Below are 26,909 nucleotides of genomic sequence, written 5' to 3'. Positions count from 1 at the left end.
CTCTCTCTCTCTCTCTCTCTCTCTCTCTCTCTCTCTCTCTCTCTCTCGGCATTTTGAAATAGTTGATAAAATACTGGTCTTGAGATCAGAAAAATCTTGATTTAAGCCTGGTCTTTGACACATCATTCAAGACTAGGCAATTCAGTTAAGCTATATTTCCCTAAGGCAACTCCCTGGCATTTAGCTACTAAACTATAGGCAATTTATATTTGCCTTTGCTGGAGAAAGCTCCTACATAATGAATACCCTTACTCACTTTACATATATCATAGTGAAATTTTATGAGTAAGTCACTTATCCAATTGTTACTTTACATTTATGTAATTAGTCATAAAACTATCTTTGGAAACATTTTGGGAGGTGGTCCTGTTAGTAACTTTAAAATTCAATCCCTCTATTACTGAGCCAATCAACTACATCAGGGAGTCCTTCTGACTTTCATTTAATATAAGCCAGTGCTTATTAAAATCATAACATATGGGACAATATACTCAAAAAGCCCTTAGTTATCAAGAAGTATAGAATTACTCATGGATTTTGTTAGAAAGATTAAACCAGAAAAGAGAGGTGATAGCTACTCACCTCTTATTTATCTTCAGTTTTCTTTCATAAAAAAGAAAACCTTCATTATGAAAAAGAAAAACTGGCTAATGGGTAATAGAAGTATAAAATATGTTGGGAGTCAGAAGTATAGGACCCAAACAATCTCCCATCCTTAATGAACTACATTCCAGGGTACTTAAAGTCCTAAAGGATGACTGACCTTTGAAAGACCATGTAGAAAAAAAGAAATTAGGCAGGAATGGAGAAGTGCTTCTGCTGTCTCTTTTGTGTTTGATTCTTGACGAAATGACAGGAACTATTATAAAAGGTGAATTATTGATGAAATTTTTATAAATAATTACAACATCAGGCCAAATCAATTGCCAGTCTAACCTCATATCCATTTCCAGAAGTTAATAATGTAGTAAATCTGATGAGTGATGTAATTACATGCCTACCCCCTCAGTATGCATTTGGTTAAGTAACTAATGCTATTGCTATGGAAAATATGTAAAAATGTAGATTATGCAAAAATTCTATTCTAGAACTGAGTGTCTTCATTGAGACTCATGAAGTTTGAGGCATTTAGAGGAGAAATGACTGCCTTAGTTACCCAGATGAGCAAATGAAGGAAAACACAGAGAAATTAAGTGACTCGCCCCAGATTTCACAGACTAGTGTCAGAACATAGGTTACGTTCAAATCCATTTCAATATTCTTTCTAACACACAATACTGGACCACCTCTTCTCCTTAAGGAAAACAATTAAGAAAGACTCTGTGGGGAGCAAGATTATAGACATAAATGTAGAAATGAGTCATTTACTGGGATCACTGAGCAGACTAACCATTTTACAGAGGGAAAATAATGGTAACAGCAGTGACCTTTAGTTTCACCAAGAAGGTGCATTGTTTCTTGTCTAGATCTCATCTCTTTCTGTGTCCATATCACTCACATCAGTAACTTCTAAATTCTCTATGAACATTTCATCTATTACCCTCTGACTTTCCTTGTGCAGAAGCATAATCCTTGGCCAATCTTTCCTGCATAGTCTACATCAAACAGTGAGTCCTTACCAATTAGCTATCACATGAGAAAGGATATGATAAAGATTACAAAGTAAAGTATTATTGACTGAGAGTGGCTCAAAGTGACTCATCTGTAGAAACTTTTGAAGGTGAACAATTTCTTAACCCAAATAAATGAACTTTTACTAGTGGACTTTGAAGCATCGAGCAGATACTCTGGGGTATAAAATCCTTCTATTGTCTCTGAAACCATATGTTTCCCAGACTAATAAATACATAATGCACTACTCTTACCTACAGGAGAGAGTGCAAGTCTAAGGAAGAGATATGGGACAGGATCCTTGTCATCAAAAATAATTACATTGAAGACACTGACTGTATAAATAGAGTAAAATAACTCAGTGAATGAGGTAGAATATAACATAGGGTGTCTAAAAGTCTCTGTGTGGTTTTTAAGCTATTGAACCTTAAAACCACACTAAAACTTTTGTGATGCCCTGCAAATGACAATTACAAAAAGTAGACAACAATCCTAAGACTTCAAGGAAGGTAGAGATTATTTTGTGATTCAGTGGCCTGGGAAGGCTTGAGAGAGAAAAAAACCACATATATATATATATATATATAATATATATATATCTGTGTGTGTGTGTGTGTGTATATATATATACATACATATATGTATACATGTAATTCAATTTAGTCTAGAAATGACAGAAAGATTCTGATAAGTAGTGAAGAATGAGGGGAAAAGTCTAGGTAGAAATAAGAGCATGAGTAAAGTTAGAAAAGTACTTGATTCAATGCCAATCATAGTATGGAAGTCATTATAGCTCTTTTATCAAATCTCTCCTCCAACCCTTACCCACCATAGAACATATAATTCATTTAGAAGTTTATATTCTATGAAAATATAAATGTTTGATGTGTGCTGGTACTCTTGCTGCTAATATTGTGATTTAGTATGATTTTACTAGTTTTACTGCATGCTAATTGCTGATTCGACATTCATTCCAAATCTTCTAGATTTATGAAGTCATGGAATTTTGAACGAAAAGCAACCTCGTAACAGAAAGATATAATTAAATTATTTGTAAAGAATCTTCCAATGTAGAAAATACAATGCAATAGTTGCTGGGTAGGGGTTTAAAATACAGAACAAGCAATGTTAGATCTGAAAAGGATTTTAGATAATAAGATACAGACTGTCACAATTATAGGTAAGCTAAAAACATAGATTACCAGACCTAGAAGGAACATTGTTGGTCTTCTAATCAATATCACTCATTTTACAGAAGAGGGAACTGAAGCTTTGAGTGGGAAAATAACTTGCCAATTCTGAGTTCATGTTACCACAGAGTAAATACACACACATACACACACATAAAAAAAAAATGGCAGTAACAAATCTCACTGATAATGTGGAATTCATCCTCCTTGGATTTTCTGATCTTCCCAATCTCCAAGGGATTCTGTTTGGGATTTTCTTAGTCATCTACATGAGTGTCTTGATAGGAAATGGCCTAATCCTTGTCACAACCAAGGTTGATCCAGCTCTCCAGACTCCCATGTATTTTTTTCTTGGCAATTTTTCCTTCTTGGAAATCTGTTATACATCAGTCACTCTCCCCAGAATGCTGATGAACCTTTGGACTCAGAAAAGGAATATTTCTTTGCTGGCCTGTGCTGTACAACTTGGCTTCCTTCTCATTTTGGGAGGCACTGAGTGCCTACTCCTGGGTGTAATGGCCTATGACCGTTATGTGGCCATTTGCAAGCCTCTGAATTATCCTATAATCATGAACCACAAGGTATGTATTCTGCTGGTGGTTGCCTCTTGGATCAGTGGAGTTCCAGTCCAGATTGGACAAACCTACCAGATTTTCTCTCTGCCCTTCTGTGGTTCGAACAAACTCAATCATGTTTTCTGTGATATCTATCCTTTATTTAAGGTGGCCTGTGGAGACATCTCTCTAAATGAATTCTCTGTCTATTCAGATGCTGTACTCTTTGCCATGGTTCCTTTTCTATTGATACTTGGTTCCTATGTTAAAATCATTTCCACCATCTTGAAGTTGCCATCTGCCACTGGGAGATCCAAAGCCTTCTCCACATGCTCCTCTCATCTCATAGTTGTGGCTTTGTTCTTTGGGTCTGCTATTATTATGAATTTACGACCAAAATCTACTCACACAGAAGGAACAGACAAAATACTCGCTCTTTTCTATACCATTGTCACCCCTATGTTTAACCCCCTAATATACAGCCTGAGGAACAAGGATGTCATTGCTGCAATGAAAAAATTATTTCAAACTTGAGTAATATAATAAACCAAATAGTGGAATTTTCAGAGGCCTGTTGTCTGTATACTTATCATTCAATGACTATAGAAACTTCCCATCACACTTCTCTTCTCTCCTTTAGATAATTGATCATTCCCAGTTAATGATCTCAAGTGTTTTAGGAAAAAAAATTCCCATTTAGACTTGCTGTCACTTGTGTTGATGGGTCATCAAAAAGGAACATTAACATTTTAATGCTCTATTATTGATTTTGTCTTCTCCTTTGAAATGAAAGGGCAAACTAATCATCTAAATATTAAACACTAATGTTGTGCAATAGTTTTAGAAATTTGATGTCATGAAAACCATTTCACTCAGGAGTAGAGGAAAAATGCCTGCATTTTTACTTCATATTTCTAATCCTAGACTGTTCCTTTGCTCAGCATTCTTTCTCTTTCCTCTTTTGATTCACATAAGATATCCGTCATTCAGGGTATCTATTTCTTCCTAAATTAGAATTGTCAAATTTCCATCTTCCTCTAATACCACCTTTTTCATTAAGCATTCTTTGATAACCCCAGTATTTAATGTTCTCCCCTTCCTTACTTTTTTCCAGTTACTTAGTAATTCAAATACTATGTCCTCACCAAGCAATATGAGGGCTCTGAATCAAATCACTTTGCATCTACCCAGTAGTGCAAACACTGTGACATCAGAGAGTAATGTTGATTCCCTGAAGACTGAGAAATTTTACTTTTCTTACCCTAAAATCTAATGTAGTTTGCTGCACTAAGTTCATATTTGCTTAATTGGATTGGATTATGCCAATTTCCAATTTTCGTATTAGCTGAATTTCAATTCTGAAACCTTTACATTCTGGAGTACAGATTAAGCTTCCTCTGAAATTTGTTCCTTCCTTAGCTCTTATTTAGTCTGCCAACAATATACTATATTTTCATGATTTTCTGTTTCTTATTTGAGCCGATAAGGAGATTGATTGGATGATTAGAGACAGATAGTGCCACAAAAGATTGAAAGTCATCATTTTTGTGCCATAATGATGCATCATTCTACTGTTATGACACATGGGTACTAGTAATAGGACTAGAATAACTAAAATAGACAAAATTCCATCAAAGTCCCTCAACATGAAACACATGGGGGCAATGGGAACAATAATCATGTACCACGATCCAATCAACAATATAAAAGAGATTTTTCCCATCAACATTTAAAAAAATCTGGAAATAAGCAAAATACATGTAACACTATTCAGCAGAAAATTTTGAAAGTAATTAAGGAATCAATATATGTCAGAATTGAAAGATATTGCAGAGGCCATAAAGTACACTGACACCTTAATAATAGGTGTTGCACATCCAGATGGTGACTGTCCATACTTTGCTTGGAGACATACAGTAAGGGTGAATCAACCAACCAATCAGTTAGTATCTATTGTACTTCTAGTATGTGTCTTATTGTGTTGAGCACTAGGGATACAAATAAAAAAAAAAGGAACAATTCCTACTCACAAGGAGCTTGTATTCTGTTGGTAGAAACATCATGCACATATGTAAGTATATTTATATGAAATAAATATAAAATGAAACCAAGGTGTGTAGTAAAGGAGGACATTAGCAGTTGGGCAGATTAGGAAAGGCTACATATGAAAGAGACTATCTGATGGAATTTAAAGGAAGAGGGGAAATCTATGAGTTAGAAGTAAGGAGAGAGTGCAATGGAAGTATGGGGTTGGTGGTCAGACTACATAATTGTGTAAGTCACCTACATGGAGGTACAGAAGGGCGGCCTTTTTATCTTGTAACAAGGATTAGGCCATTTCCTATCTGGAAAGAGGAAAGAGTGAACTCCTTTCAGAGAAAATCATCTATCTATGGAAAAAGAAATGACAATGATTATGATGTTTTTCACTATAAAAAAATTGGCTCCCTCATTTTCATGAATATAGTGACCTCTGCCTGAATTCATTAAAACAATTGACTGATTTTTCCTCAAACACTGTAAAAGATCCAATGACTGTCCCATTGTGACCATTTTGTACCATTTTGTATAACAACGCAAATTATACAAGATGCAATTACTGAGCTCATTCTCACACAAAGAACTTAATTTTATACAAAAATAATGTTATAGGTTAACTTAGTAAGCCTTCAACTTAGAACAAATTCACAATTATTTATCTGACCTCCTGCTGTCAGAAGCATAAGCTCTTCAACACCCCTAATCACGTGGTTTGGAGCTTAATAATATTTTTTTTGCTGCTACATCTGAATCTTGTTGACTCTGTGTTCCCATCATTACTAAATATTGATACTCAATGGATAACAATACTGTAATAAAGATGACTTTGGGAGCTTGAAGTCTATGCCAATAGAATGCAATCTCCCTCTACTAAATTACCTCCACTGACTCCTAGTACTTCAAGGATCCAATATAAATTTGCCTGTCATTTTAAAATATCCACAAGCTAGTATCTTTCTAGTCCTTTAATTCCTGACTCCCGTTGGAAGGTCATAGGTACATTTTGGAATAGCCAATGAATGTATCAGAATGTCACACCATCCTGTCTTCACATCCCTCTAGCTTCCCTCCTCCACTATTTACATAGGCTCTCCTACATGTCCAGAAGGCTTTCCTCTCTAAGGTTACATTCCACCTACTTGATATTTATCTTGTAAATACTCCTGTATGTGTCTGTGGTATGCCATCTTACAATGGAAGCTCTGTAAGGGCAGGGAATGTCTTTATTTTCTTTTTCTTCCCCAACCCTTAATGCAGTGCCCGGTACATAGAAACCATTACAAATGCTTGCTGACATTGATAGAAAAAGAATTAGAATAATCCAAGCAATAGATCGTGATTGTTTTCTCAGGAACAGCTTTTTCTATGTATTGAGAAGGATAGGTTATCATGAACAGACTGGATACTTGGAGATGAATTATTAGACTATGGCAATCTATGATCCAAAGAAAAAGTGCAAAATGGCCTTCAGTCCTTTGAGGTTTCCTTCTGTCTCTACAGGGAGGTTTACAGAATGATGAAATAGGAAACAGAAGGTTTTATTAAAATATTATCTATGAACATTGCTGAAATGGGCAGGTAATTTGAGGAACTGAATTGCATCAATCTTGACATAGACTTGCAACAAAACACTGAAACAAAAGGAAATTTCAGTTAAATGGGAGGATCAATAAATCAATGAGATTTATTAAATGACGACTTTATACTAGGCATTACGATAGGCCCACAGATTCTCTGAGAAGTAAATAAAAGAGACTGAAGAAGTAATAGTTTTATCGTGCATATGAAGACATCAAGAAACATCATTATATTGGATATTTGGTCATTTTTCAGTATTCATTATGAATATTTGAAAAATCTCAATGAAATGATCCCAGTATACACACACATATATACATATATATAAATAATTATATTTTATCAGCTCCCATGAATTCAAGTATAATCTTTATATAGATGATTCTTACATTTATCTGTCCAACACTCACTTCTCTCTTGACATTGACTATTGCATTTCTAACTACCTATTGGGCTTTTGGAAATGGACATTTTGTGGACATCTTAAATTCACATCCAAAACTGAATTCATCATCTTTTCCCCAAAACCTTTCCATTTTCTTAATGTCCCTATTATTATCCAGTGTACCACGAGCCTCCCTGGCACCCATGCTCACAACCTCAGTGTCATTCCCAACTCCCCAACCTCTCTGATGCCCTCCACATACATCCAAGTCCTGCTGATCCCATCTTGTTGGTGCCCTTGCTCTTGCTGTCACACTACACTCTATCTCCTGATTCTAAATGTTTTTTACTGACTGTACCGCATGCTCATAATTCTCTCCACACCATTATCAATTTCTGTTTCACCTTGCTTCCATCAAGCCTTAGTTGGTCCAACCTTCTACAAAACACTTTTCCCCCCAGTTCTCCTTCATCTTAATGTCTTCTAAGATTTTTTTTTCGATTTTTTCCTGTGTATATTTTGTTTGTACACATTTCTTTATATACTTCTTCTGTATTAGAATGTGAACTCCTTGAGATTAGGGGCTTCCTTTTCTTTGTTTCCTCATGTTTAACGCAGGGTCTTTTATATCTTAGCCACTTGACAAATGCTTGTTGACTTGAAATGACAAAATTGTAGAGGACATTAGCAGATAAATATTATAAAGAATGGAATAAATTATCCAAATAAGTAAATAAATACTTTTTATCCTCTGGGACAAGAATACAAAGATAATGAACAGGAAGAAAAACAATACATATGTCAGAAAAAAATATCTGTAATAAGAAAGAAAAGAGGAAAAAGACTACTACTTTGAAGACTTTTGACATATATCATGAATGCTTTCTATTTAAAAAAGTTTCTGAAAATGGAGAACATGAGATAGCTTAAAAAATAAAACTGATTTTTTTTTTGTCATACAGGAAAAAGAAAAAAAAACTCAACTAAAATGGTAATCATTTCTTAATCAGCTCTCTGTCTAGAACCAGATCAATGCTAGTTAAAGGAAAAATTTAAGAAAAAATATTAAATTAAAAGATAGAATTAAAATGATAAAATGACTTATATTTGACATATTTTCCTTATATTTTAATTATCATGAATGAAAAATGAATAGTGTGTAACATAAAAGGAAATAATACCAATTATAATATTGGATGAAGAGATTTAACTGATCCATATCACTTGGCATGAGTTGGAGTCCAAAAGAAGATACTACTTCTATCTGAAAAGATTTGACTTTTGTTGTGGTTGTTGTTCAACTATGTCCAATTCTTCATGATCCTATTTGGAGTTTTCTTGCAAAGATACTGGAATGGTTTGCAATTTCCTTCTTTAGTTCCTTTTACACGTGAGAAAACTGTGGCAAACAGGGTTAAGTGACTTGCCTCCATTCACATGGGTAGTATGTGTCTGAGGTCACATTTAAGCTCAGGTCTTCCTGACCCCAGACCTGGCATTCTATCCGTTGCATTACCTAGCCTCAGTGAGAAGTAAGTTATTTACTTTCATAGTAAATAGAATTATTAAGAATAATGTGGCAACCAGTTCAACAACAGAAGTAATTTTATGATTTTTAATATCCAGCCAGGTATAAAATAAGGTTATGCATGAGTGACATTGGTCCTCTATAAACTCAGGTTAATAGGTGACAGAATTATAGCTTTTTAAAGTTTTGAAAGGGTTCTCCATGGCTAGTCAATAAAAGTTGTACATGAAAGGAATCCATCATAAAATATAACAGATAAATGATAATTCAGAAACCATTTGAATACCTCCAAGAAGGAGAAACCTAACACCTTTCTTCTACTTTCTGCCAGCTGTAAGTATGGAAACTCATGTTGTCATGAACCTCTACCCTCCCTATGACACTGATTTTGATATTCCCTTTGTATATGTTGCTCAGAGTTCTACTATCTGAGGTAAAACAGAAAAGTTTAATGTCTGCAATATGACAGCCCTTCAAATACTTAAACACAGTTTTCATTCTACACTTCTTCCTGAAGTTTTTTTTTTCCCCTTCTTAAGGAAAAACATACACAGTTCCTTCATTTTGTCTTCATATGACGTTGAATGAAAGCCCCTCACGGTCTTGATTTCACTATTCTAGTCATTCTCTACTTCAGCTGTGTCCTTCTTAAACCATTACATCCATAAATGCATATAATTTTCCAGGTAGAGTCTAACAATGGCAGAACATAGTGAGATTCTCTGCTACTGATTCTCATGAAAATGTGTTGAAACCATAACGCTCTAGAATATTTTCAAGTATTCAGAATGAGATTCATAATGTCTGAGCAAGATTCAGTTGAACTATCTCCAAAGTACAACTAAACATTTGAAGAATGCCTACTGTCAAGATTGCATTTCTTAAAGCTGTCCAATGGAATAGATCCTATGTTCTATTCACAAATGAACAGGAAGAAGAAAGAGCACATTGCCTTTAGCAAACTTTGTACTAATTTTAAAGATTTCAGTTTCCCCCTGAAACAAAGGCCTATCTTTTTAATACCAATGATTTTCTGATGTTGGTTGGTGATGGACTACAAGTCATAGAAGATTACACTACTCTAAAAACTGCAATCGAAAATCACCTATTTTGCCAGAATATTTCTGTGACTGGGGGGTAGAAATGAAAAAGAGAAGTAGGGCCTGAGAGTAAAAGAAACCTTGTCCTTAAAATGGCCTTAAGCTAAACTTAATCTAGAAAGAATATAGTTAGGTGCCAATTTGTGTGAATGTTTAATTCTATGAAGTGGTTTCATTCCAAGTGAAAATTATCTAAAGCTTAATTATTATTAATTATATATTATATATTAATATAAAATTATCTGAGATACAGTAATTGCTTCATGAAATACACTGTGCAAATATGCATAATGCAAACACTTCATAGAATTTATTAATTGCACTAATTGGAATCTAGCTGTAGTTTATCCTCACTGCAATACCTCAGTTGTACTCTACAGTAACACCTGCATGTTACTCATACATTTATATATGATTGTGGTGTTCACATTTGATAATTCACAAGAAAATTAGCAGTTAAAATGCTCAATGATAATGACATGAATTCACTGATATAACAGGAGAAAGGTAGAATATAGACTGGCAGGCAACATTTATTTAGCTCTTTCTACATGTTAGATATTATTCTAAATGCTGGGGATTAAAAAAAAAGAAGAAAAAGATAAAAAAAAATAATCAAAAACAATTATAACAACTGCCCACAATTAGCTTACATTCTGATACGGTAAGACTACAAATAAAAGGGAGATGGAATGTTGGGGAGGAATGGTACGACAGGTACCTATGCGAGGACATCATTGCAAAGTCATTAGAGTCTGAAGCAGAGCTGAGACAGAAATGAAGCGTAGCTATTCCAGGCCAGTCCCCAAGATTGAGGTTCTGAAAGGAACTTACATTAGAGAAGGGAGCTGCAAGGGATAATACAGACTGAGAAGACCCTGATTCTGAGTAATGGCATCAAAATTCTTTAAGTCAAAAGTATAGTAAGGAGAGGAATAAAATATGACTATCCTGGGCCTATCACTAAAACTGAGGCATCCAAAGGAAATCAGGAAATGGAGAATGGGGTCAGTGTGGCAGAAGGATATTGGAGAATTATAACACACTCAGGATCTCTGAGTAATGATGGGAAATGAAACATGGCCAACCTTGCCATCCTTCTCCTCTTCATCTTTATCTTCTTTATCATTAGCATTTAACAAGTGTTTTAAAGTGTTCAAAGTACTTTACATATGATATCTCATTTAATTCTCATAATTAGCCTGGAAATAGATGACATTATTATCTTAATTTTACAAATGAAATAGTAAGGCTGAGGTAAGTGATTTCTCTAGGATTATGCATTTAGCAAGTTTGTTAGGCAAGATCCAAACTCAAGAATTCCTGACTCCAAGGACAATACTCTATCCATTGCACTGTGCTTCATAAAATGTAGGCCCCCAAAGCAACTTGACAATTGGAGATGATGGCTGGTATTGCAAAGAGATATTGTAGAGTGTAAAGGCCTCAGTCATTCTGGTCATGATGGCAAAATGCTTAGATTCAGGAACACAGAGAGAAGGGGAATAAAACTTGGCCAGACTACATCCACCTAAAAAAAAAAAATAGGGACCCTAAAAGGAATTCACAAAAGGTAGAATGTGACCAGCATGAGAGGGGAATAATGCAGTGTGAGAAGATGTCATGTGCAATTGAGACAGGCTGAAAAAAGTCCTTTGGGACAGAATTAGAGGGTGGAATGGCAAATGGGCTGGTTTGGGCTGGTCTCCAAAATGGACACACTGAATGGAATATACCAATGGCATAAGGGGGGTTCAGGGGACCTTGACAGAGGTATATTACAAAGCTCTGAGTCTGTTTTAGATTCTAATATATTGACAATATATTAAAAACATAATAATTTGCTATATGAAAGAAACACTTAAAATACACAGAATCAAGTGGAGTTGTAATGATGGTAGGTTAGAATATAGTATACCTCAGAAGAATACAGGAAATAAAACATAACAATCATGATCTCAGTCAAAGAAAAAAGGAAACTTGATATTTTGCTTAAAGATACTAAAAATAGTATGGCAATATAAATTTAAATTATATCTATAAAATCTGCAGTAACTAAAGGAAAAAAAGCCTAAGTAAAATAAAAAGAAGACATATGGAAAGATAGCTATATGGCATTTTTTAGTCATTTTTCAGTTGTCTGACTCTATGTGACCCCTTTTGGGGGTTTTCTTGGAGAAAATATCAGAATGGTTTGCCATTTCCTTCTCCAGCTCATTTTATAGATAAGGAAACTGAGGCAAACAGGATTAAGAGGCTTGACCATCCTTTTTGCATGTTTCTTATAAATTCAAGATGGCTGATTTATCGATTGATTTAAGGAAAACATCTGGGCCATCTGTGTTCATTTGGGATGAGATGAATCTCAAATACATGCATTCCCTACATTAGATCTTATTTCTTCTCCCTGCTGCCTTTCTAGTAATAATCATAATGACAACAACAACAAAAATATCATTATGGGCATGTGAATTTGGAATGCTTGGGACAATCTTATCTCAGTTCTACTTTCCACCCCCCGAACCTGAACCACAATCATTTTATGATGTTTATCTCTTATTCCCTTTATAATCACTCATTATTTTTTTAATGATTGAAGCAATCCCTTCCCAGATTTTACTCAAACTTTGAAATGCTGTTATTTTTCCTCTCTTGTCTGAGTCTTCTACTTACTTTAATATACTTCTACCATTAAAATTTTTCCCCTTTAGATAGAAAAACTGCATCATCTTATAAATAAAAGATTAAACAAGAGAAATTGTATAATAATATCTAAGAAACATGGATTTTTAAAATGATGGCCCAGTTATATAGCAATAGTAAGTGATAAAATGTAGGAAGCTTTTCAAGTGAATTTTTATTTTTGTGAATCTGAAAGTACTTGAGGAAAGTCCCGAGTTCACTGTATGGACCCTCATTGGCAAACAAAAAGAGGACATGGAAGAAAATAGCATAGAAAGGACTAAAATCTGTATTGTTTGAAGTAGCACACATTTCAATATCACAGAATAATTGGTCTAGTGTAGTCATTTATCTTTAAATCTAATCTTTCACTGACCTCAGTCTTCTCTGTGTTGCATTATTATCTTGATCTTTTTTATTCAAGCAATTGTCTCAGTTTGTACTTTCAACTATAAGATTGTAAAAAAACAAACAAACAAAAAAAAGTCCTAACAATAAACTTTTTTAAGTAGACTCAACTTGTCTTCAGATGATACATAGACTCAATTGACATAATTCTGGAAATGGGAAGAAGTTTCTGAAGGACTTGAAAGTTTTTAAATGTAGGTAAGAGAAATGTAAAGAGTTTTATTTCCTTAGGGGTTATAGAATAATGCAGGGGAAATAAGTTTCCATTAGTTCATTTTTTTTTTTTTGCTTCTTGATGTTAGTCATTTAGTTACTAAGTTTCTCAGTGCAGCAATGACATCTTTGTTCCTTAGCCTATATATTAAAGAGTTAAATAATGGGGTCACAATGGTGTAGAAAAGGGAAAATACTTTGTTACTGCTGAGTAGCTGGACTTGAATCTCAAATACATAATAATACCAGACCCATAGAATAAGCCCACAACAACGAGGTGGGAGGAACATGTGGAGAAAGCTTTGTATCTCCCTGTGGCTGATGGGAGCTTCAGGATGGTGGCAATGATTTTGACATAGGACCCAACAATCAAAAGAAAGGGAATCATGGCAAATGACACAGCATCAGCATAGACAGAAAATTCATTCTTCGAGGTGTCCCCACACACCAACTTAAGTAATGGGGGAATGTCACAAAAAACATGGTTGAGTTTATTAGAACCACAGAAGGGCAAAGAAAAGGTCTGGTATGTCAATGCTATTTGAACTGGGATCCCAGTAATCCAGGAGCCAATCAGTAAACACATTTTTTGGTTCATAATGACAGCATACTATAGAGGTTTACAAATGGCCACATATCGGTCATATGCCATCACCCCTAAGAGGAAACATTTACTATTTCCAAAAATGAGGAGAAAGCAAAGTTGTATGCTACAGGCCAGGAAAGAAATGTTTCTTTTTTGCGTCCAAAGATTTGTCATCATTGTGGGAAGAGTTACTGATTGTAGCAGATTTTTAAGAAGGAAAAGTTCCCAAATAAAAAATACATAGGAGTTTGGAGACCTGCATCCACATTTGTTATTATAATGATGAGACCATTTCCTATCAAGATACTCATGTGGGTTACTAAGAAAATCCCAAACAGAAATCCTTGAAGGTTGGGAAGGTCAGAAAATCCTAGGACAATGAATTCCATCATAATAGGCAGATTTCTTCCTGCCATTTTTCTCCCTGTGTATTCCATTTTTGGAAATATTGACTTCAGGATGCTCGAATCATAGCAACTTTCTAGTCCTTGGTGTCTGTCTCTGTAAAATGAGGAAATCAGATTCCATGTTCTGTCAGATTACTTATAATTTTTTATTTTATAACTTTTATATTTTAAGGTTACTACCAGCTCTTTATATATAACACTTAAACTCCTCATTTTATTCCTTTAAAATGTCTGTTTCCCATGCCTGGAATATTCTCCCTTTTTGTCTCTACCTCTTGGCTTCCTTGAGGTCTTAATTGAAATCTCATTTTTTTGTAATAGATCTTCTTGTGTGCCCTGGTTAGTACCTCTTAGATTGCTTCCAAATTTCCCTACATGTATCTTGCATGTATGTGATTGTTTACATTTTTCAATCATCAGAATATGATCTGTAGAAGGAAGGAATAATTTTTTTTATGGTTTGTTTTTATTTGCTTTGTCTCCTGAATTCTTAGCACAGTGCCTTGCACATAGTGAGCATTTAATGAATACTTATCGGTGAACTCTTACTGTTGCAACCCTAATTCTAGAAACTTTGCATTAACATGTGGATCCAGGAACTATCACCCACACTCATTAATTAATTTAAAATAATTCATATCAGAGTAAATAAAATATATATGTATATATATAACATGTGTGTATACACGCTTATGTGTGTACAGAAACACCTGTTACACATTCATGACTATGCACAAATATATATGCATATATAATATATGCATATACTTGAGTGTATATGTGCATATGTGTGCATATACATGTGTACCTACATACATACATACATATATACCATTATGATTATATCTCCTAACTAATGCTGGCATTATATAATAAGTCCAATTCTTCCTCTCCTACTTTCTTTGTGCTGTTTTCCCTGCCTTAAATGTTTTCCCAGTATTCTCTTTTTATCAGAATCCTTAGCCTCTATTCAACATCCCCTATCACCCTCCCTGTTGTAGTTTTTACTACCCCAAACTATAGGACTCTCCTTTCCCTGAATTCCTACAACACACTGCCTGTGCCACATCTCTATCTCTGTCTCTCTCTCTTTCTCTCTATCCCTGTCTCTATATCTGTCTGTCCATCTGTTCTTCTCTCTCTCTCTTTCTCTCCCTCTCCCTCTCTCTCTCTCACACACACACATACACACACACACACATTCATGTATCTTTTATTAATCCTTAGCCTTTATCCCTATAATTTTTGTTTGTTTGTTTTACTCTTTAGGTTACATGAATCTCACATACAGGAAACTTGTCTTACAGGACTTGGTCTGCTTTAAACTCAATCCTGAAAATAGTAGACATTCATTAATTGTTTAATAGTAGGTTGTGTTTGGACATTACTTCATATAATTCATCTACTTTATCATTTATATATCTATATCTACATCTATTTATCTATCTTCTTTCTCTCCTTCCTTCTTTCCATCTATGCTTTAGAATCCAATATTTGACAGTTCAGATTAGAGATTTGTTCTCTTTACTTAAGAAAATGTATCTTTCTAAGTAAATTTTTGGAAGGAAATATATTAAGCCATTATTTGCCCAAAATTTATTATGAATTCTTTAAAATGAACTTGCCCACGTATCAGCTGCTTGAAAGTGAGTTGCTGAAAAAATTAGTCAGGCAAGTAAAAGGTTTTTGTTTGATTTTAATAGGAAGTAGATTATGGTTCAAATTTGATATGGAACACAGTTTATTGAAAATTGCCTTACATATGAACCCATGTAGGCATCCAGAAGAAGTCAGGAAGTAGCAGAAAAATCCTAAATTCTATGGTGAAGGTGTCTAAAGGAGAGAGAATGAAGAGGTGAACCTTTAATATTTTATGCAATGGATTTTCTATCCCCAACATGATTATTCTACAGTTAGGTTGGTCTGCTCAGTGACGACAGAATACACCAAATTAATTTGTGTAGGTTTTATAGAAAATATTTTCCATACATTTCCAAGCTTGTATACATATAACTTTAAAATTATTTTCATAATCACTTTTGGGATAGATATGAATCATATTATCATTTCTATTTTGCAGATGGACAAACAAGGCCACATGAAGATTCAGTGATGATCTAGTTCTCACAGATAACTACATCACTCTTTGTCATAAATTAGCTGTGAAAACTGGATTTTTATGTGCCCTTGTTTGCCTGCAAAATTGAAACAATAACATTAGTCATATCAACTCCAAAGGTGATTGTGAATATCATTTAAAAACTATGTGTATATGATCTTTGAAATGTTTAGAATAATATTGAATGCAAGGTATAATTATTATGTTTTTAATAATATCTGGACCTTTGATTTCATTTGTGTGGGGAACTTCTGGTGAGGAAACTTCTCCTATTAATGTAGATGGATATCTTTTCTACCATTTATGGTCTTAAAGAGTTGCCTGGGGCATTGTGAGGATAAGTGTGTGTAACAAAAAGCGGACATACAAGATAAGACTTGAACCTAGGTATTGCTGACTTCCAGACTATTTCTCCATCAATTATTTTTGTTAAAAGTACCATGTGAACCCTGCCTATCAAATATCAATTGAAATCGTATCCATTGAAAACAATTTTTTCTTCCTTTTCTAAACTGTGGGCCTCAGTTTCCTTATCTATAAAATTAGAGTTTAGGGTTGAATGTACTTGAAGATAACTGCTAGTGTTAAATTATTTAAACCTTTCTGGTTAGAAAGCACATTTGACACTTCATTCTTAGTATTTAATTGTTTTATATATTTATCTTCATTCCCACTGTGATTATGATCTTGAGAACAGAGAAGGTGTTACAGATTTTTTTTTTTGGTGGAAGTCTAACACCAATATTCAATTCCTAGGAATTGAATAAATCAGGTGATCTATCTAGTTTAATATAATTCAAAGAGTAGAAGTGTCAAAATCTTTAGACACAAGTTCAAGCATGAGGTTTATGGTTTACAGGCTGTGTAAATTTGGGTAAATGGCTTCCCCTCTGATGGAGTAATAAAATACTTTACAAGACACAGAACCTAATCAAGTTTCCTGGGATACTCCACTAGACCTTCCTTTCTAAGCTGGCATTAGAACGTTCCTGAATTCTCTTCGGTTTTCTTTGTTTTCTTCAAAAACTTTGAAATCTACCTAAAAATCATCCAGCCCATAGTTTTCTAACTTTCCCATCCAAATGAAAATTATTTTGACAGATTCATTATTGAACTCTGGATGAACTACACAGAATTCTCTTAGTATAGTCTTTTGATTTTTTTTTTCACTTTAGAGATTTTGTGCTTCTTTACCAAGTTGTCCATAGCACAACCTGGCAAGAACTCTTTCTAATGCAGTCATGCTATTTCTTTTCAATCAAAACTTTATCTTTACCTGAGTTGAAATGAGTTGACCGAAAGATCAAAAATATGGAAAAGCACAGCAGTCTTAATCTCCTTTACCAGAAGTTACAATATTAACTTCCACCGGAAAGACAAATAGTTTATTTCTTTTCTTTGTTTCAACTAAAAAGTTAAAGAACAATCATAGTAAAGAAAAACTGCTTAAACAATAAATGTTCTTTTCATTCCTCACCTCTTATGTTACCTAGTTAAATTGTAATGATCAACCATTCAATCTCAATAATGAATATAGTAACCCCTTCTTTCTCAGCATTGACAAATGACCTTAGGCTAGTTCTTTTCTAAACAGGGTCTTAATTGATTTTTAATATTGCAAATGCAAAAGCTGCTGCTGCCCTTTGAGACAGGATTATTATTATTTTTTTGTTTGACTTTTCTTGTCATGGTTTTATAAGAATATCACCCTTCTCTATACTTAATCTTAATCTCCAAGTAGGAACATAATACTGTCATAGGAGTTTATCTAAAACCTAATTCGTCACCCCTCAAATCAGGGACGTTTAATGCAAAGTCTTATCGTAGTAATACTTACCTTTCTTAGACACGATAAAATTATTTTCATCTGCTTCTTTCTTTGGTAAGTAAATTAAAAATAGTATGGATATATAATAAATAGAATTTATAAAATGATGCAAGGTTTGTGAAGCTCTGTAATGCGTTATCTAATTTGATCTTCACAACAGCCCTAGTAGGGGGGTATTAGCATTCTTCTCTTTTTTTTTTCTAAGAAGAAACTTACATTATCAAACAAGTAAGATGACTTGTTTATAGTTGCACATCTGTTACATGGGAATTGGGATCAGAACCCATGTTCTCGACATTTAAGTTCAATGCTCTCTACTCATACTGACACGAAATTATGCTTTAAAGACTACTGCCATGTGTACCACATGCATTAGGAACCCGACTCCTTTGGAAAAATATTATTTTGTGTTCACACTCATGGTTTTCCTTTATATAGAAAGGATTCCTGTCTCTGTTCAGTGGAGATCGGTTCTCTCTCTGGTCACATTTTTTGCCTTTTAATTAGAGGCCAGGTCTTCAGACTCCAAGTTTATGGCTCTAAAAATACTTTAATGAGGCAGTACAATGTAATGGAAAAAAAGTTTTGGCCTTGGACACTGAGACCAGAGAGTACAGACTTTACTTTTACCTTTCCTAGCTGTAGAGCTGTTCACAAACAGCTACTCCTCTCTAATCTTCCCAGTTGTAAAATGAGGAAGATAATATTTGACCTCCCTGCTTCACATAACTATCATAAATAAAGCAATCAGCAGACTGCAAAGTGTTATATCCATGCAAATTTCAATGAATGAAGATAGAAGTAATGAATTATTTTATTAATTTATTAAAAAAGGAAACTCAAATATTTTATTTACCATAATTGCTCTTCTTCTCTATAGTATGTCAGTGTGGAAGGCCAAACTTGGTCTGCTTTTCCCTTTAAATTTTGAAATTTGTTTATAGCATAATAAGGCAGTGAGTGATAGTTACAAGAACCAAGAACATGGGGCATTAACATGAATCCCAACCATGGCACTTACAGCCTTTTGGCACTTAGGCAACTTATCTCCCCTCCCCTTCTGTACCTTGATTTGCTATTCTCTTAAACGTTGAAGTTTATCTAAATAATTTTTTGCAGCTCAAGTGATTTAAATGATTTTTTCCAGCTCAGAAATAATAGTGAATTGCCAGGGGTAAAAATGTTATAAAATAGTAGCTATTAGTGAGAATAGAATAATTTCAGAAAATGAAAGGGCTTCTGTACCATTGCTAGATTTTAAACTCACCTGAGGGTTTGATTTCCCAAATCTTTATCACAGGCCATATGAAGAAGTCTAGTTACTAGATATGAGTTGAATTAAATATAATTGGATTGAATTGGAGAAGATGGCTATAGAATTGGTTATGAAATAGAAAACAGTGCATGTAACTATACTCTGACAAACAAGCTTCCAAAAAGTCGAAGATCTCTTTCTTTCAGACACCCAAGTAACAATGCTAGAAAACTGACTGTGCATTCCCAGCATCTAATAGAGTGTCTTTCGTACAGTGGATATTTTTTTTTAAATGTTGAATTAATAAAATCTTAGTTTAAAATTCAAGAAATTGTGAATTAACCCCAAATTATGCAAACCATCTCTAAATAGCTAGGTATACCTACATCTAGAAATATACAGATATATCAATATCTTTATTACGTAGATTTCTCTTTATAGATATAGAGACAAAACATGTTTAGATAGATAGATAGATCAATTGATAGATAGATCTGTTCTATCTTCTCTATCAAATGGCCATAGAAGTCTGATTGCATAAACTCAGTCTTCTCACTGATATGTGTGAAATGTAAGGCTGAAAAGATTTATGGAAAGAAAAGTGTAAGATGAGGTACTTATTTTTTTCTGAACTAAAACATGTATGTAGGTAAGTTATAATTTTTAAATATTTCAAGAAATAATATGAACTATATCATTTTAGTTATGAAAGTTAAAGAGAATAAGTACTGTTATAATGGAGAATAAGTAGAGAAACTAAATTACATTAACTAACTTCATTCATTTATAAAAAAAAATTAAGAAAGTACTATATGTAAATTACTTTCTGTATTGAAAGCAGTAATAGTTGGAATAGGAATAGTAGTGATTTTGCCCAGAGATTAGTACGTTGATATTCCTAATCCTTAACGTAAAATAATTCTGAGAAATGATGAAAATTCTGATCTTAGAAGCAAAAGCATTCAAAGGCAATTCAGAGGTCTAAAATGGTCCACTTGCTGTCCTTTCTATTGAAAAAGTCTCTCCCCAACTTATTCTCCTAATTATTATTCCTTGGATGACACTTGACTTCTGGTAACCAATAGCTCCTTTCAGGTCTCAGTTCATGAGCCACTTTCTCCATGAGATACTTCTTGATTCTTCAATTTTATAGTATTCTTCTCCATCCCTTAAAATTTCTTTGTAATTGTTTGTTTACATTTTGTATTTAAGTATCTGTATGCATGTTTTGTTTTGGTTTGTTTTCTCATCAATAAACTTCTGTTATTATCTTGCAGACTAGTTTTGTTTCATGCCCACCCTTGTATTCACAGCCTCTCACATAATAACTAACACAACAACCCTACAAGGTAAGTACCATAATTATTCCCATTTTACAAATGAGGAAACTGAGGAAGAAAGTGGTTAAGCGACTTGTCCTGGGTCACAGATCAAATGAGTCTGAGATTGGATTTGAATTCAGGTTTTCCCCACTCCAGGTTCAGTGCCTTATCCACTGTTATTACCTAGCTGCCTCTAAAGGGAATTCTTGTCTGCCATTCCTTTTTCTACTGCATATAACAACAGAAAGTGTGATGAGCATACAACTTGCTCTGCATTGATACTGTAGGATTCTTTCTTTCCCATTTGCCCTCAATAACCTTTCCTTTTTGTGACTCGTGATCTCAATTTATTTCCCCCTATATATCCACATTCTTGTTTCTACCACCAACCAACTTCCATGGTATTTAACAACTTTTCCCCCTTTTAATCATGCTTGTGAAGAAAACATTTGTAAACATTTGTAAAGTTCTCTTCAACTCATAAGCTATCAACAACATAATCTATATAGATATATGTACATGCATATATGTACTTACACATATACTTATCATCTTCATCACCATCGTTGTTGCAATTATTGTTATACCACGGCAGAAGGTTGCAATGGATGAAGCATTCTCAAGTATAAATTGAGTTTTAATTAAAATACGGAGTTAAAAAATGTTATTGAAAATTCAAGGATCAAAGAAATTTCAGAAGATAATGGTTGTGTCTGTGTAGCGTGGGGAATTTGTTAGACACAATGGGGTATAAAAAAGATAGAACAATGGACTTGGAGTCGAGAAGATCGGATTGAAGTAAATCCTGCCTGAGAACATTATTAGCTGAATGACCCTGGAAAAATAAGTCACTTAACTCTATATCTGCCTCAGTTTCCTCATCTGTAAATTAGAGATAGTACTTTACAAAGTTTTACAAGAATATGCTTTGCAGATCTTAAAGAGCTATGCAAATTATATTTTTGTTTTTATTATTATTGTTAATCATCATTACTATTTTTGACTATGAAGAAAGTCTTGCGGATAATGGATGATTAAACAAAAAAAGAAAAGGATCTTGGAACCCACATAGATATTTCCACATGTTAAGATATGTACTGGCTTACTGCGGCTACATAGGGCTCATTGCTAGGTTGAATACTCAGTGCCAACCCCAACCATCTGATCCCCACAACAGATTACTGGAGGAGCAAAGTTAATGATACTGTGTGCCACAGATGAAAGAAGAAAAGATGTTTTCTGGTTGATGGATCTTTTGGTGGTTGCTTTTTGAGATAACAAGAGATGGATCTCAAGATGGAGGAAAAGTCTTTCCCTGCTCTAAAATAATAACAAGGTGCCTGATATTCACGTAAAATCAGTAAGTCAATAAGCATTTATTAAATGTCTATCATGTGAAAGATTAGGTGGCACAGAAGATAGAGTGACAAATCTGAAGTCAAGAAGACTGTTTCCTGAGTTCAAATCCAGCCTTAGACACATACCAGCTATGTTACCCTAAGCAAGTCACTTAATCCTGTTTGCCTCAGTTCCTCACCTGTAAAACGAGCTATACAAGGGAATGGCAAACCACTCCAGTACCGGTGCCAAGAAAACCCCAAAAGGGTTCATGAAGAGTCGACACAATTGAAATGACTGAATAGCAACAAATTTTAACAGCACTTCTGTGAGAGCTCGAGTATCTTAGCTGGGTTTGGACAAAAAGTCTCTGGCTCTCTTGTATCTTCACTTATGTTCCCTTGTGAACAATGAAAGGCCTTGGAAGGTTCCTAAGTGCTCTAGATAAGGGCAATATTGGGCACTTTTGGTTTTACCAATAGCAAGAGAAATTGAGTTTGTGACAAAAATAATTGTTAGCACAGGAGAAGGAAAAAGAAGGTCCCTCATAGATCGTCCTTGGCTATTTCATTGTACATATATAATACCATGAATGATATATTCTGATAAGGCTTAAATTAATATTAAATATTACCATAAGTGATGAGTTGCTATTTTTTATTCTACTTCCTCTTTTTTTAAATTGCTTAGCATTAAATTTTCTTTGCGAGAATAAAGTATTTATACCATAGTGCATAAAGTTTAGCACATAAATTATTCTATTTGGACTAGTTTTCCCAATAGTATCTGAGTTAGGAGTGATGGTTCAGTGAATATGAGAAATGAGTAAGTTATTTTGTCTATTATAAATACTCAAATTAACTATAAAAGACATATGAAAAAAGATGCTATCTGCATCCAGATCATGAACTGAGAAACAGAAGTATGTATAGAATAATATTACATATGTAATACATAAATATATATTTATGCACATATGTACATACATATATACATATATTTCTGTTTATTTCTATTTATATCTATATCTCCATATCTATCTATCTATTTATATATCCATTTATTTATTTCTGTATAATGGCATCCATCTCTAGAGCAGGTAAGAGGAAAGAAAAACAGGAAAAATGAAATGTACATGATAATTTTGTCTTATATTTTAAAGGAATAGCAAGTTGTGCATAGAAATTCTGCAGTTTCATGCACAATCATCTTTTTGTTGTACGGTGTTGTGGAATTGTTTGTTTTATTGCATAAATTAAAAAAATAAAATATTTTGTAAAAAAAAAGAATATTAGGAATGGAGAGCATACTACTTCTATTGAATTGTTAAATAAATCCAGAGCAATGAACCTGGAACCCAAATATCTGACTGGATACAAAGCTGAGCAAAATACTTATTTTGTGTAGGAGTCTTTTCTCCCTAGATCTCTTCGAGGCTAAGTAAAACATAGTTGTAGTCACGTTAGAGAAAGATTTTTGTTCACCTACCGGCTATATAACAAGGATACTTCCAAAGCTGAGGTTCAAGGGCAGCTAGGTGGCACAGTGGATAGAACACCAGCCCTGAAGTCAGAAGGACCTGACTTCAAATCTGGCCTTAGACCAAACACTTGACACTTACTAGCTGTGTGACCCTGGGCAAGTCACTTAACCCCAATTGCCCCCCCCCCCAAAAAACCCAAAAAACAAAAACAAAGCTGAGGTTCAATGAATTGCCAGGTTGTAAATGAATGATGACCCAATTGTTTAGATTAATCAAAGTCTTTCCTTTCTGTTACTTCAACAAGATGTGGGTATTTTCACCAAGTTATGGTTTTAGATTTTTAAAATTTTCCACAAACTGATTTGAATAGATTGTTGCTTAAAGGACTGTACCTTTTATTCCTTCTGAACTGTCAAAAAGCAAGTATGAAAACAAAGATTTCAAAAGGAGACATAACATGGTTTCCTCTAAATTATTCTAAGTAGCCAAATGATCAAATGTAACTTTGAGGACCAGTTTTGGAAAGAAGAAATGCAAAGTGTTGGTAATTACTTTAATATATCTTCTACCTTTTGAATAATAAAAAACGCACAAATTGAAAGTTTCTAATACTCATCAGGTTGGCAAAAAAGAACGAAAAATCAAATTTAGCTCTAGTGAGAAAATGCAGAAATATACAGACCTATTTAGTGCTGTTAGAATTACAAACTTGCAGAATCATTTTGGAGAGAGAGAGAACTCAACTTTTAATAAAAACTTACCATTTCAAGTCAGCATTTATTTAGTATATTTACTGTGCACAATAACTCCATTCTGGAGAATATACCCTTAAATAGTTTTAAAACAGTCAAATTTTAAAGGTTTTTATTGTAACATTGTAATTGCAAAAAAAAAAAAAACAAAAAAAATCCATATTTTCCACCTTTCTCTGTCTCTGTATCTCTCTCTATAAATCACAGTATCTATATTAATGTATCATCAATATCTAAAGATGTATTTGGATGCAACTCTCTCTCACACACTTTTTCTCTCTATAAATATATGTAAATGCACATTTAGAAATGAATATAGACATAACATAGGATTAAGTTATATTGATAAAGATATAACTATAGATGTATGGATTATATTTTATATTATAGATAGTTCCATAGACATAAGTACATCTAAAATTACCTATGATGTATAAAATTACATTGTGTATACACATGTGTATATATATCTAGTTATGTGTATATACGTATGTGTGTATGTATGTGTATGTGTATTTATGTGTGCATTTTTTTTCTTTTTTTAAGTTAAGAGAAAGACAAAGTGATTTATCTTCCCCTAATAAGAAAAAGAAAAAGTTGAACTACCTTTCCAGACATGATGAATTAATCTTTTCTTTTTCATGCTTTACATTCCACATAAATGGTCCATCTGCTATTCCAGACACACAGTATTTTTCCTTCAATCTCTATACTTTTTCACCAAATATTCTAAATAGGTCCTTGATAATACATAATAAATAGACATGGAGACCATTATTCTAAGATTGGGAAGAAGTGTTCCAAATAATTGATATCATTTTCTCAGAAAGATTAAAAGCAAGTGAATAAAAATTATAATCAATCAATCAATAATGATTCAATAAGTGTCTACTAGGTGTTGTATTATGAGACACAGATACCAAAATAAACATGAAATTTTCCCAGTCCCTGAGAAGTTTATGATCTAGCCTAAGAGAGAAAGCCTTTACATAAATAGGTATAATCAGAATATGCACAAACTTGATAGACAGTGATGCGTGGCATTAACTTTTGGGGAAATCAAGGAAGACTTCATTTTGAAAATTCTACTTAAGCTGAAATGCACAAGAAAACAGGAATTCTAAAACACAAAAGTGAGAAGGGATTATATTATAAATATGAAGAACAGCCAGTGGAAATTAGGGAAATAAGAGATGTGTTGTAATTCATAGGAATATAATTGTATACTAACTATAAGGGCAAAACATAGAATTTCATAAGAACCGTGACAGAAAACAGAATTTTATAAGAGCTATGAGACCAAAAGATAGTAAGACAGAAGCTATGAATTTAACTGAGACACTTAGGTACTAGCTGTTTTATTGCTGCAATGACATCTTTGTTTCTCAGGCTGTATATCATAGGGTTAAAGAGTGGGGTTACAATAGTATAGAAAAGGGCAAGTACTTTGTCTACTCCTGGTGAATGGTTTGACTTGGGTCTCAAATATGTAATAAATCCAGATCCATAGAATAAGCCCACAACTATCAGGTGGGAGGAACAAGTGGAGAAGGCTTTGCTTCTCCCCATGGCAGATGGTAACTTAAGGATGGTCTTGATGATTTTAATGTAGGACCAAAGTATCAAGAGTGAAGGGATTGTAACAAAGATGGTAGCACCAGCATAGACAGATAGCTCATTTAAAGAGGTGTCCCCACGGGCCAATTTCAGTAATGGAGGAATATCACAGAAAACATGATTGAGTTCATTAGACTCACAGAAAGACTGAGAGAATAACTGGCATGTTTGTGCTACCTGAATTGGAATTCCAATTAGCCAGGCACCAGTAACCAACTGAAGGCACTTTTTGTGGTTCATGATGACAGGATAATAGAGTGGCTTACAGATAGCCACATAACGATCGTAGGCCATCACAGCCAGGAAGAAGCTCTCAGTGCCTCCTAGACTGAGGAGGACAGCAAGTTGTATACCACAAGCTAGGAAAGAAATATTTTTCTTCTGGGTCCAAAGGTCTGACAGCATTCTCGGGATAGTCACCGATGTATAGCAGATTTCCAAGAAAGAAAAATTTCTGAGAAAAAAGTACATGGGGGTTTGGAGAGCAGCAGTAACTTTGGTAATGACAATGATGAGGCCATTTCCAACCAGGATACTTGTGTAGATGAAAAAGAAAATCCCAAAGAGAATCCCTTGGAGGCTCGCAAGGTCAGAAAATCCTAGGAGAATGAACTCCACCACCGTGCTGCAATTTGTTTCTGCCATTTTTTTTGTATATTCCAATGAGAAACTTACTAAATCCATGATAAGCAAATCAATACACTTCTCTGTGCCACCGTCTGTTCCTATAAAATGAATACATTGATTTGGCCTAAAGATAAGTGATTAACTCCCTTTGACTTTGAATATTCTACAATTTCAAATTCATTTTCACTGTATTATCCATAGAATCACAAAACCACAAAATTTCAGAGTTGTAAGGAATGTCACAGCTATCTAATCCAATACACACTAGGAAAACAATCCCCATTAC

General features: G+C 34.0%; 2 protein-coding genes and 1 pseudogene across 2 annotated transcripts; 1 reads left to right on the top strand and 2 right to left on the bottom strand.

Annotated features, from left to right (window-relative positions):
• The first annotated feature begins 2,932 nt into the window (after positions 1–2,932).
• Positions 2,933–3,889, top strand: LOC114031578 (olfactory receptor 10AG1-like). Its single transcript, XM_027846711.1, has one exon. It carries the CDS (start codon positions 2,966–2,968, stop codon positions 3,887–3,889), a length of 924 nt encoding a protein of 307 aa, XP_027702512.1. The 5' UTR covers positions 2,933–2,965.
• A 9,489-nt stretch (positions 3,890–13,378) lies between these two features.
• Positions 13,379–14,312, bottom strand: LOC114031572 (annotated as a pseudogene).
• Positions 14,313–25,708: 11,396 nt separating this feature from the next.
• Positions 25,709–26,653, bottom strand: LOC114031631 (olfactory receptor 10AG1-like). Its single transcript, XM_027846763.1, has one exon. The coding sequence runs from the start codon at positions 26,639–26,641 to the stop codon at positions 25,709–25,711; it is 933 nt and encodes a 310-aa protein (XP_027702564.1). The 5' UTR covers positions 26,642–26,653.
• Positions 26,654–26,909: the final 256 nt, after the last annotated feature.

Source organism: Vombatus ursinus, unplaced genomic scaffold, assembly GCF_900497805.2.
Source record: "Vombatus ursinus unplaced genomic scaffold, bare-nosed wombat genome assembly UNPS02015184.1, whole genome shotgun sequence".
Taxonomy (NCBI): domain Eukaryota; kingdom Metazoa; phylum Chordata; class Mammalia; order Diprotodontia; family Vombatidae; genus Vombatus; species Vombatus ursinus.
This window is presented reverse-complemented; position numbering and strand designations above follow the sequence as displayed.